Source organism: Ostrinia nubilalis, chromosome 17 (genome assembly GCF_963855985.1).
Source record: "Ostrinia nubilalis chromosome 17, ilOstNubi1.1, whole genome shotgun sequence".
NCBI classification, from domain to species: domain Eukaryota; kingdom Metazoa; phylum Arthropoda; class Insecta; order Lepidoptera; family Crambidae; genus Ostrinia; species Ostrinia nubilalis.
In genome coordinates, this window is record NC_087104.1 from 3,894,298 (window position 1) to 3,907,264 (window position 12,967).

The 12,967-nt window shown below is 35.0% G+C and overlaps 3 protein-coding genes across 3 annotated transcripts in view; 2 read left to right on the plus strand and 1 right to left on the minus strand.

Moving 5' to 3' along the window:
- Positions 1–2,000: 2,000 nt before the first annotated feature.
- LOC135079645 (cyclin-dependent kinases regulatory subunit) lies at positions 2,001–3,855 on the plus strand. Its single transcript, XM_063974267.1, has 3 exons — positions 2,001–2,290; positions 2,532–2,659; positions 3,167–3,855. Exons 1-3 carry the CDS (start codon positions 2,235–2,237, stop codon positions 3,220–3,222), a joined length of 240 nt encoding a protein of 79 aa, XP_063830337.1. The 5' UTR covers positions 2,001–2,234; the 3' UTR covers positions 3,223–3,855.
- Positions 3,856–4,713: 858 nt separating this feature from the next.
- On the minus strand, positions 4,714–5,685 carry LOC135080201 (uncharacterized). Its single transcript, XM_063974883.1, has one exon. The coding sequence runs from the start codon at positions 5,683–5,685 to the stop codon at positions 4,714–4,716; it is 972 nt and encodes a 323-aa protein (XP_063830953.1).
- A 3,947-nt stretch (positions 5,686–9,632) lies between these two features.
- LOC135079863 (excitatory amino acid transporter 3) overlaps positions 9,633–12,967 on the plus strand; it is a 34,376-nt gene continuing 31,041 nt past the window's right edge. Inside the window, exon 1 of the mRNA XM_063974476.1 lies at positions 9,633–9,755. The gene's annotated coding sequence lies outside the window, so the exon portion shown is untranslated. The remainder of the gene's footprint in view (positions 9,756–12,967) is intronic.

The window sequence follows — 12,967 nt, forward strand, 5'->3', positions numbered from 1 at the left end:
CGTTTTAGTACAACTGCATTTCAGAATAAAAGCTTGTTTTTAAAAAAGTTTTTAATTATTATAATTTTATTCTACTTTTTACTCAATCTCAGAGCCTTGTTTCAATTACAATACAATTTAGCACCAAAGTGCTCGAAAAGACAAATCCAGCAAACCCAAACTCGATAAGTTTCCACCGTTTCGTTTAGGAATTCCTATGGCCACCTCCTGACTCCATCATCAGGACCCTGGACATCATCCAGTACTAAATAATAATAATAATTATACAAAATCGAATAGTACCATTCACAAGGCAGTTATACAATCAGACGAAAACTTTACCCCACTTAACCTCTTGGATACAGATAAGATCTATCAGACAGCACAGCAGGTAGAGCAGGAAAAAGTAGAGACATGGCGAAAGAAACAATTACATGGCAGACACATACACGAACTAGAGCAACCTCATGTAGACACTGAGGCTTCCAAAAAATGGCCTAAAATTGGTTATTTGTTCCCTGAGACTGAAGGCTTTTTGATAAGCCCCAACGCACAGGATGATCGCTGCCGAAAATGCCATAGATACCCGGAAACCATTCAACACATTATAAATGCATGCCCATTATTAACCCAAAATGATTACACACACCGGCATAACCAAATCGCTCACTATGTTCACCAGAAATTAGCTATTAAACACAAACTAATTTCCGAAAAATCTAAACTATATTATCAATATGAACCGAAGACTGCTGGAGAGTCCCAGTTACAGAATGTACTTTGACCGAGCCATCTTGACAGACCGCACCATTCATTGCAATAGACTCGACATCACCTTGGTAGACAAAGTTAATAAGATTGCATATCTAATAGATGTAGCAGTACCTAACACCCACAACATCAAAAATACTATTTCGGAAAAAATACATAAATACTCAGAATTAAAAGAAGAGATACTCAGAATTTGGAAGCTTAACAAAGTTTACATTGTGCCACTGATGCTCTCCAGCACTGGAGTCATACCTAATCATCTGCTTAATAGCCTTAAAGTTATAGATCTCCACGAAAATTGTTATATCACGATGCAGAAAGCGGCAATACTGAACACCTGCCGTATCGTTAGGCGGTTCCTACAGGATGAACCAACTATTAATGGAAGCAGCCTCACGGTAAATATTTGATAAATCTATGGATCAGATACTTGGCTTGGCCCGTATCTGGTCTAACTTTAACAGCATTAATGCTGAGATATATCACATAAAATAATAATAATAATAAATACTCATTATTGCACACCAGATAAAAAAAACAGAAAGAAAAGGAACACATAAGGTATAATTAGGCGGTCTTATCGCTATGAAGCGATCTCTTCCAGACAACCTATGGAGAGAACAGTGGAGAACCTATGGAGACTAAAGTGCTCGAAAAGACAAAACCAACGAACCCAAATTCGATGCGATGCCGCCGTTTCATTTAGGAGTTCCTATGGCCACCTCATGACCCCCATCATCAGACCAGCTCAATGGTACCATAACATTGCATTGTCATCGTACTTACATAAGTATACCAAATTTCAGCTCAATCGGTTGAGGAAAACTGGTCAATTCAGTTGCAAGAGTTGTCCCACACATACTAACAAGTGTCGTTAGTGATCTGGTTTCAAAAACTGTTGTTTTGGGTTCTGGAAGTTCTGGAAGCCCGAACGTACTTGTCAGAACGCGTTTTTCTAGCGTTTTTTAGCGTGCCTGCTGTATCTTTTTGGTAAATAGTAGGTACTGGATTAACGATTAACGGACTTAGGATAATTTAACGGAAGTTAACGAGTCCGTTAACATTTTTTAAAGTTAACTTAAAAGTTAATCCGTTAATAGAAATGTTAACTTCGTTAATTAACGATTAACGGATTAACGAGTTAATGCCCAGCTATGGGGGCAAACAAGCGGTTCTAAAAATCCGTAGGCACAACAATAGCTGTTACTTCTTTTCGTAACTGACAGCATTTTTCTTTATGTTGGCAATGTTTTCTTGACCGTAATTCGAATTTTGAAATTCGTTAACGTCCGTGTTGAATTTGCTGCTGAAGTTATTGTTGAATTTGTGATTTCTGTGAGAAGTTTTATTGAAAATTTGTATTGATTAAAGCGAAAAACGGTTGTAGTTTAACTTTACTGGTGCTGGTGACTAGATACGTTGAAGAAGGAACAATTTGTCGAAGGGTCTTTGTGCAAGACAAAGTTAAAAATTGATTTGGTACCATGTCGAGAGACATCTATTATTCAGAGAAATATTACGACGAAGAACATGAATATAGGTAAATTATTTTCTGTTTATATTCTTTATAAAGCTGACGTAGTTGTATTTTATCTTGAGGCTCTTTTGTATTAAGCAAAGAAGTCCTAACCTTGAACAATAAAATTCAAACAGCAAGCCATTTCATGTGAACGTACTACTAATATAATGTAGTACTTAAATTACAGAATTGTGTCCTATAGACATACTTTCCTATAACATACGTACTGCTATTAAATGTATTTTTAATTTTTCTTCTAAAGACATGTGGTTCTGCCAAAAGAGATGGTCAAGCTGGTGCCCAAGAACCATTTGATGTCGGAGCAGGAATGGCGCAGTATTGGCGTCCAGCAGAGCCAGGGATGGGTGCATTACATGACACATCAACCTGGTAAGCGATCCAGTTATCATTATATTGCTTTGTTGATAGAGAAGAATGAGAAAGATGAAGAGTATTGTTGTCAAACATACATTTCAAAACAATTATTATTATTATATTATATTAGCTTTATACATATATTTAGCAATATCTTTGTTAACTAAAGCTTATCCTAATTATTTATTCTCTGTTGATCCTTTTATGTTAGTAAAGGCCTCTTTATAACCTTTTCAATTCCAACCAAAGTTGTCGCAGTAACATCTTCTCGATTATCGCATATACAATATTTTATAGAATATACATTTTTTTTATTGATACTATAAAAATATAACATTTAAATTGTTGTTAACAACAATAGGTAGTAGGAAATAACTTTAGTTGTTCATGTTAATTTTGTCTTTATTTAGGTTTTTTAAATCATTTGAGTAGCTTACTATTAAGTTCACTGGAAAGTTGCCTACCTACTAGAATTATTATTGTATACTGACTGAGCTCATAATAATTTTTGCTTTATTTCAGAACCCCACATACTGCTGTTCAAAAGAAAGAAGACTACACCACCAGAAAAGAAGTAAATACCATAGCGAGTTCACTGAGGTTCTCAATGTACAGTTCTTACCTGGATAGTTGTAGGGTAGATTAAGTTGCAGCCCATGACAAGCAATATTACCAATAGCCATATTATATGTAAGCTCAAGATAATGTGATTTTTTGTCATCTTAAGATAGCAGTCTATGTTGTAACAATGAAAGTGCATCAAGCTTTGGGCCTAGATATTGTGAATTTGTTAAGTCTGAACTGGACAGCTAAATGTAAACCGGCTCCTTAAATACTAATTGTTGATGAAGTGACATATAAAAGCAGGTAAACAATTATGACACAATTGTCTCACAAAATTGAAATTTGTAAATTTCTTCAAACATTTTGGTTACAAGTTATTGTCACTTCATCAATAACAAATATTTTGTTTCTGAAATGTGACCAATGATACATTTGTATTACTCGACATGTGTCTGTTTGTCATGGGTATCAAGATCTTCATTCCTTAACATTTAAGTTCGTTTTCTTCATAATAAGTCATTATTGTTTAAGTTTGTTTCGAGAAAATACTTGTTCCATCAAACTTCACCATTTGTATGTTAAGTACCCTTTTGAGTGTTAAAGCAATACAAGCTTTGCATATCAGTTATGATAGGATAATAAGATCAGCCCCCCTAGACAAAACGCACTTTTTGATCGAATCGAAAATCGAATCCGTCAAATTCCATACAAAAAAGGGGCTTTTCGACCACTTTTCGACTGGTTTGCGATTATAATGGCACTTTGTCTAGACCCACAGCACCATTTTGTCTTTGTATCATAATTGTTTGTTTGTCCATTTTAATCATTACAATATTACTGTCCAATTATTATTATTTTTTTAATGAATATAGTGCTGTTTATCTGATAATGTTCTGGCATACACTTATGTAATAATTGAAAATATTTTATTTGATTTGTGACATTTCATAAAGGTGCAGATTTACATGTTACTGATGTGCAGTGTAGAGTACTAGCACTAGATTATTCATATTATATTCAGATTACATTTCGGCTTATTAATTTTATTGTATATAATTGTGTAATAATGGTAATCAATTATGGTTGTCTTGGTATCAGTACTGGTTTCTATTTGTAATCTGATTCAAATAAATTATTTGGTGCTATAATTATTTTGTTTCATTCAATGGTAGGGTTGTGTAAATTTTACATTTTAAGATTTTGAATTGCTATATTTACCTATTTAAAATTTAATGCACACAAAATTCAAAATTGTACTTTCGTGATCGTCAAATCGTCGCATTTATGATATTAGTCGATGCATGGCTTGAGAAACATTACTACTAAGTATTTATTATAAGGTGAACAGAATTAAAACTGGTTTAACAGATTAATTTAGAACAAAATTTATATAAATGGTAATTTCAAACCTTGCATAATCTTTAAAATTTATTTTAATTATTTTCATTATTTGGAAAGTTACTAAATGCATAAAAATAAGAAAACAATATTGAGTAGTTAAAATTTTATTTTCTCTTTTTTTTAGCACTAGGAGACAGTGAAGGCAGCTTTGCTGTCTCTGGTTGTGAGAACTCCATCGGTTCTATTTTGATTTCATCTGTTGCTACAGTGTCCAGGAGATCCAGGCCTTGCAGTTGCTCTTGCTCCAGACTATGCAGCATCTGGAACCCCGGCTCCAAGGAAGGGGTAAATGCTCCATCCAATGCAGCTGGAAAATGTAACTCCGGAACTTCTTCCAGCTTTAGTTGTGGTGCCATGTCCCCGATAACCATTGCTTCACATTGTGTCTTTAATTCTTCACACTTTTGCTTCATTTTAGCATGATACTTAACCACACGATTGTTGAAAAAGTCATGCAGATTACCTACATTCAAATCTGCAAATACTTTTGATACAACGTCAGGGTATCCAGATCTCAGCCCACTGGCTTCTTGATCGACAACAGTTCTCATCAGCTTACACATGTTGGTCATGTAAAAGTCTAATGCATCGGCAAGAGCGTTTAAAGCGGTGTTGGTGCAAGTGGGAATGCCGACATGGCCTATGGCGATAGCTGCACACTGACGCAAAGCACGCTTGTGACTTTCTGGTGTGAAGGGTTGAATAACGGGACCTTTTCCGAGTGAAAAATCGCAGTACTGTTTCTGCATGAAGTTTATGGGCGGAGTAGGTTTGTGTTCCATGATTTTAGGCGGTTCAGGCGGTAAAGCCGGCAGATTCATCGGATCAAATCTTGCATTTTCGTAAAGTACATTGTCAATCTGCTCATTCATTTGCCTCGCGTATGCGTGCAGTTGGACCGTGTGAGTAATGAGGTTAGGCTTAGGCAGTTCTATAGGTGAAGACTTCACTGATATCGGTATCTCGGGAATGTTTTGCATGCCCAGATCGATGATAGGATTGAAGTTTACATTTTGAAGAAGTGTTTCGTCGCCTCCTTCGTTTTCAAATTCACCCCACAGTTTTCTTGCAGACATTTTTGGTTTTCAGGGTATAACAGTGATAAATTAACATATAAATCTCAGAAAAATGCCACGAATTTATTCTTCAAACACCACTGACCACAAAATCACCACCACAAATAAACAAAAAAACAGACGGTCTAATGTCAAGGACGTCAGTGTCAACTGTCAGTTTCAAACAAATGTCAAAGCATTTAATTTAACGTATCGTTGCGCGTTGGTGTTATGTATCGGTATTTTAACCCTTATTCAAATAAAGGTAGATATATTACCACTTCGTTTACTTTTAAAAAAGGATCCTAATTTTCGATATGGTGATACTTAAAGATATCGTGGTCACTTATTTATATTTTTAAATATATTTTTTTACTTATCTATGCCATCTTACAACTTTTCAACGTCATTTGTCACTGTCAGGTAATGTCAAAGTCAACCAAACGGTTTTGGTGTGAAAAATTTCAAGTTTTTATCGCGCGTTTTTGGTATTTTTGAAACTTTGTTCAACAAAAATTCTGATAAGTGTTTTTTCGATTCAAAATCCTAAACTATAACATTTATTGTATAGTCTCACTTATAGGCAGCGTCTGCAATTGATTTATTCATATAGTTTAGACATTTTAAAGAAGTGGTAAATAGTTTACCACCGTCCGATCCCGTCTTGACAAAAGTTTGATGATATATAAAAATAACTGTTGTTTTTTGTATTTGCACAAATAAAACTAAATAAATATTTGGAGAAATTGTAAGTTATTTTGATAACTGTTTACGTAACGTTTTGACATTACGTAATTAGTGAATTTATTGTTAGTTTCAGACTCAAGGTAAGCATAATAATTGTAAGCATAATTATTATGCTTACCTTGATTATTTTTATAAAAACAACTAGCTTTCCGCCCGCGGCTTCGCCCGCGTGGAATTTTGTCTGTCACAGAAAAACTTTATCGCGCGCGTCCCTGTTTCAAAAACCGGGATAAAAACTATCCTATGTTCTTTCCCGGGACTCAAACTATCTCTATGCCAAATTTCATCAAAATCGGTTGCGAGGTTTAAGCGGGAAAGCGTAACAGACGGACAGACAGACAGAGTTACTTTCGCATTTATAATATTAGTTGGGATATTACTAAATTCCCAAAATATTTAATAAAATATAGGTAGAACCAAGAGGATTTCACTAGTCAAGAACCAAAAATAAACCAAAACGGACAATGGTAACTATTTTACCACCAACATTGAATAATTTGTAGTCATGAATGGATAATGGTAAATTATTTACCACCCAAAAAACTACCCCTTACCCTATTTTTTAATAAATTTTGATCAAAAATATGAAATAAGTGACCCACAATTACCCAAAATCCACTTCAACTTTGTAAAAAAAATGCATACCAGCTCGCATTTGAATAAGGGTTAAATCGATTATGATTCTCGTCTCGCTCTTCTCTATTAATTCTAAACTTACCTACAGGACCCATCTCTATCTCATCTTCATCATCATTTTCGGCCATACTTATTCGGCACACAAACACAAGATTGGTTCACGGTTGCCGGCAACAAGTTGGTTGCGCAACTATGTTGAATGATACCTTTGTTGGTGGCACCACCATGCTGTCATAATGAAATAGGGCCCAAGAATGGGCATAGGGCAAAAGGCCATAAAAGTTTAACCTTCCGCGGCGGACTAAATTTCGCTATCGCTTCACGGAGCAAGGTTAAAGGTAGATAGGTACGAAAAAAACAAAGCCAAAAACATATTTTGGTGCAGTTGAGTAAAAAAAAGCGATTTTGGAATGAAATTGATAGTGTTCATTAACTTACAATGTACTTAACAACTTTTTAAACTGTTAGTTTATAATTGAGTTAAAGAAGTAGAAAGATGAAAACAATTTTTCCTATCGAAGACTGTAAATCGGGCATAACCAGCTTACGCCTACTTAATGGATACTTACATAGTAAATATTGGTAGGACCAGAAGACGTAATATGGGCAGGCCTTCCACTAGGTGGACCGACGATCTGGTGAAGGTCGCAGGAAGTACCTGAATGCGAGTAGCGCAGGACTGGTCGTCGTGATATCCTTGGGGGAGGCTTTTGTGCAGCAGTGGACATCTTTTGGCTGAAACGAACGAAATATTGGTAATTCATCTGAGGGTGCTGATTCTGATGGTGGTGACCCTGGGCATTGGCGTATCTAGAGTATTCTAGAGTGATTTTTAGGGGGAGCTGGGCTCTTACGAGCAGCGTGGGGTTGGGAGGTGCGATCAGTGTCATAAAGTATGTAGACTTACTACATAATCCTAAGATTTATTGGGGTGTGCATCCGCTGTACCGGAAGTCAGTTTCATGAAGGTAACTAGTTATAAACGTGGTTAAAATTAATGCCGTCTAAATTATATGTTATAGAAATCTGCTTTTAACCATTAAACTAAAAATAATGTATCTATAACATTATGTAGGTAATTTATGATGCAATTTGTATAATATAGTCGATCCAGGTATGTACCAGCATGATCAGCCTCGCCCCACATGTCTGCAGGATAGCTCTATTGATAATAATTAAGCTAATTATCACGCGACCTTAACCGCCAGTTGTTTAATTACCCACATCCTAAATTCATAATAGCGTCGGATCCAATTCATAAAATAGACACATTTCAACTTCCTGACTATTTTTGGCATTTTTGCAAACGGCACATAAACGGTGTTGTTATGGCATCACGACTATTTAGATTAGATCTTACTTGCCTATCTATTTCACTGTTACTTTATTTTAAATCATATCCACACCATTAAATAAATAAGATTAAATATCAAATCTGCATATTTTATATACTTAAGTACTTAAGTCAACAATAAAACGAGCCATAGTCAATCCTGATGCGTCTTTAAATAATAGGTAAATTGTAGATTCATCCATCTTGATTATCAAGTAAAAAGAAACTTTGAGTAAAATAAACACAATACAATGACTACTTAAATTATTATTAAGAAGACGAACAACTTTTAAAGTTAAAAGTTTTTGGCTTAAGCTACGCCGTAGTAGCCAATTGCTACGAAAGTGGCGTAGTCTTCGTAGCAACTGTAGACAAAGCAGTTCTGAAGACGTGTACGTTTCTTTTCAATTCTTTACACATTTTCAGCATAAAAGTAATAAATATTGGAAAACAACCAACTTTTACAATTTTAGGCATTTGTTTTTGATCGGGAATTACTATAATTATTTAGAGAATAAATACTGCCAACCCCTAATAATGCTAGTAACTAACTTATTTCAGAGTAGGTATGTGGTTGATTATTATTTAACTTACTTTATCAAATTGGTAAATTGTTTTATACAGGATCATAAAGACTTGTAACGAAAACTTAAGCAGTATCAGTTTAGAGTAGACAATTAAAATCAGTGAACCTGCTCTGCTATCTCTAGGAAAATTCGAGAGTAAGATGTATGATATTTTTACATTCTTTAATTTTTGACAGAATAATGTATTAGTAATGCACGTAATAAAGTAGGTGCCATATCTAAATCAATTAGGACCAATCAGTGTAAACATGAATAAAAAACCTTCGGCTATAAATTACAGGTTAAAAAACTGATGTCAAAAAATATAACCCTCCTTCTGGCGCAGTCGGGTAAACGGTAATAAATATATTTTGAACCGATAAATATTTATCACCCTATCCCATACGCCCTGTGTGTCCCCGCAACTCATAAAGAGTGCGTAGTAATAGTTAAAAGGAGTTACAAGGAACCACTAATGTCCTCGCACATACTCTCTCCAATCAGTGCGACAGTCAGCAACGCTTTCCTTCCTCCGTTATCGCTACTCCGCGCGTAGGGCGCATGAGACTGAAGGGCGACTTTCATTCAGGATACTCCAGCGGAAGCCGCCGCAGATCAATCGCTTCCCCCCACTCCCCTCCCGCCAGGACTTGAGGATGTCCACACCGACCGGAGCACCAGTCAGGACTCGGCCACCGCACCAGTCGAACGTGCGGTCGTCGCTCGAACGTACGGCCAGTTATGCTGTGTTTATAACTCGAAAGCTGAAGTGACACGAATTATTTTGACGCATTATTCTACTGAATACGGTAAGTTAATTATTATTTTATTTTAAATTATTATATTGGTTAATTTTCCAAATTGAGTTTCTGATTTCCACTTGTTGATTTCTTTGTCAGCGTGTCGGAGACATGAATGAAAGTGTAAACATAAATGATGCGTAGTTCAACAGGTTATTAATTTTATTGTTTGATCGGAAAGGCATAAACCTTTTATTTATTGGGTATTCCAACTGTCGTAAACAGCGAGCGACAGATTAGCAAATCTCAATGCTAGAAAGAATTGTATGGATGTGACATACTCGTATAATCCGACATGGATAACCACAATTAATTATGTAATGAAAATGAAAGAAAATGAAATTAAAGTTTTAATATGCTTTTAAAGGAAATTTAATTGCGAAATCTTGGATATTTTTTCTTAAATTAATTGGAAATCTTCTTTATTGGAAAGAAAATATTCATCATGATACGGAAAAAGCTTTGCTGTTATTTTTCTGTGATTGTTAAAAGCGATAAAGTACCAAATTGTTTGTCATTATTATCTGTACTAAGTATGTGTTTGCAAATTTGTTCATAAGATTTTTACGGAAAATTTGGAAAACATTATTTTCAGACTTTTCAGGATTTCCGAGAATATTTGGCATTTTAAAATAAAAAAGTAAGTTGTAAGTTGTAAGTATATCGACCTGACTTAATGCTGCAACATTGTTGCGTTAAAAACGGTAAACTAACATTTTTATATTATAAACCCTACGAAAATGTTTCATTCCATTGAATTTTTCATTCCTTTTTCTGAAAGATACTGAAAAATGTTCTAAACATGCTTATTGTTTGTTTTAGCTCTATGTTGTCTGTCGCATAAAGTTACCAACTTGGGACCTAAAGCAGCTTAAACCGTAGGCATGTCCACTAGTTGCAACCGCCTGCTTCGCCTTAGCGGTGGGCGGAAGCGCTTGTTGGGGCAAATTGCATTCGCCATAGTTCGTTACGAAGTTAATTTCACAGCTTTGCGCGCTGCAATCGGGATTAGTTTAGTTGATTACTTAGTTCATAGAAGGCGTATCAACTGTGACGTATTTATTCAGTTAATTTAGAGGTAATTAGTTCAGTTAATTCTAGTTGGACACAAATGCTAATTACAATTGACCTGTACCTATTAGTTGGACATTTTAATTATTTTGGGTATCAAATTAATTTAGAATTTATATCCATTCTTAGCTAGCTTCTACTTCCTTTTTCTCTGGTTCGTAACGTAGGGATTCAACAAGGTGATAAATAAAAGAAACAAAATATTTAAATATAATTTTTAATTTTAAGTTATTAAAAGTCTGTCATTCATGTTCGTCCGGATTGAAATGTCAGTTAATCAGTTGTAAGCAATTACGACTCTAAGAACTGTTAATAAAATACTATTTTCTTTACGGCCGTGTAAGTGCGCTCAATGGGCATCGTACCTTAGAGTTTGAAAAATACATCTATTTCAAAATGCAAAAAGATTTTAACACAATAATCCAAGGTTAAATAAAACATTAAAAATGTTTTCTTGTGTATCATTTTAAATTCATATCAGGTAGTCACGATATCGATTTCATTGTATACTTACGAGCAAAAGTATGGAATCACCCCTTTGTGTTCCAAGCGATCTTAAGAACTGAATGACTATGTATTGTATGTATCTATGGTATCAATTTTAAGTTTATAATATCTCCTTTAAAATGGTACCATTTTTATTGATCTTCTATTAGTCATTTAGTTCTTATGATCGCTCGGAATAAATAGGGTGATTCCATATTTTTGCTCGCGAGTGTATTTATAGCAAAGGGGTTAACTATATCGCATTATTATGATCATACCATAATATTATTCAGTTTTATAGTTACTTATACCTACTTAGTTAAATTAATCACGAAAAGGCATCCTGTGGGCTGAGTGTGAGTTTACATCAAACGCACTCACTAGTGCTCACTAGTGAGTGCGTTTCATGAAAACTCACGCTAGGCCCTATTAAAGTTTTCTGAATAATTTAAGTAGGTACCTCTAAGCACCTTTAAGTAACCACCGAATGAAAACTATGATCACGGAAAAAATAGCGCTAAATAAAGCGCGAATTTTGATTGTTTCTCAGCCCTTTTTGTTTATTTGTAGTCTGCAGCATAGTAACCTAGATTATACAATACTTAAACATTTTTGTTGCATTCTCACATAATTGAACAGCAAAAGATGCTACAATACTATAATGTTGTCATCGTCTATATAGGTATATCTACCTAAAGACCCTATTGTTACAAAGTCTCCTCTATAGATAACAAAATTATTTGTAATCTAAGGTTATCTATACTTATAATAAATCTGTAGAGAAGTCAATTCTGTACATGAAATATATTTTCAAAATAACTATCAGGGGGTGATTAGTGATCGATACTAATGCAAACATGCAATCAGTAAAATTTTTGTCTGTCTGTCTGTCTGTCCGTCTGTCTGTCTGTCTGTCTGTCCGTCTGTCTGTCTGTCTGTCTGTCCGTCTGTATGTTCCTTATAGAAACAAAAACTACTCGACGGATTTTAACGAAACTTGGTACAATTATTCTTCATACTCCTGGGCAGGTTATAGTATACTTAAGAATTCCCACGAGAACAGGAATTAGCGGGAAAATCCTTTTGTATGAAAAATCTAAACCGCTTACGTTAGACGCTTGAAATTTGGCATGTAGGTACCTTAGTAAACTTAAAGCTTAGTTACAACAAGGAATTCTCGAAATTCCCACGGGAACCGGAATTAGTGGGAAAATCCTTTTGTATGAAAAACCTAAACCGCTTAAGTTAGACGCTTGAAATTTGGCATGCAGGTACCTTAGTAAACTTAAAGCTTAGTTAGAACAGGATATTGCAAAATTCCCACGGGAACGGGAGTTAGTTACGTTAGAAAAAATATTTGTATGAAAAAATCTAAACCGCGTAAGATAGATGAAGGTGGTAAAACGGGATCCACGCGTACGAAGTCGCTGGCGGCCGCTAGTAACAAATAATTTTGTTATGTTCAACGAGATGTGCCGCGCGTGGTCCTAACTCTAGGCTGCATTTCATTTTAGCAAACCATTAGAAGGTCCCTACTAAATAATAAAATTAATGTTACATAATTTGAACTTAAATAAGAATTCCTACCCCACTTCAATTAATAAACAGGTATTTAGCGTACTCCACGTCTAAATTTGACCTGCTCTTCTCTCTAGAGAGGCTCG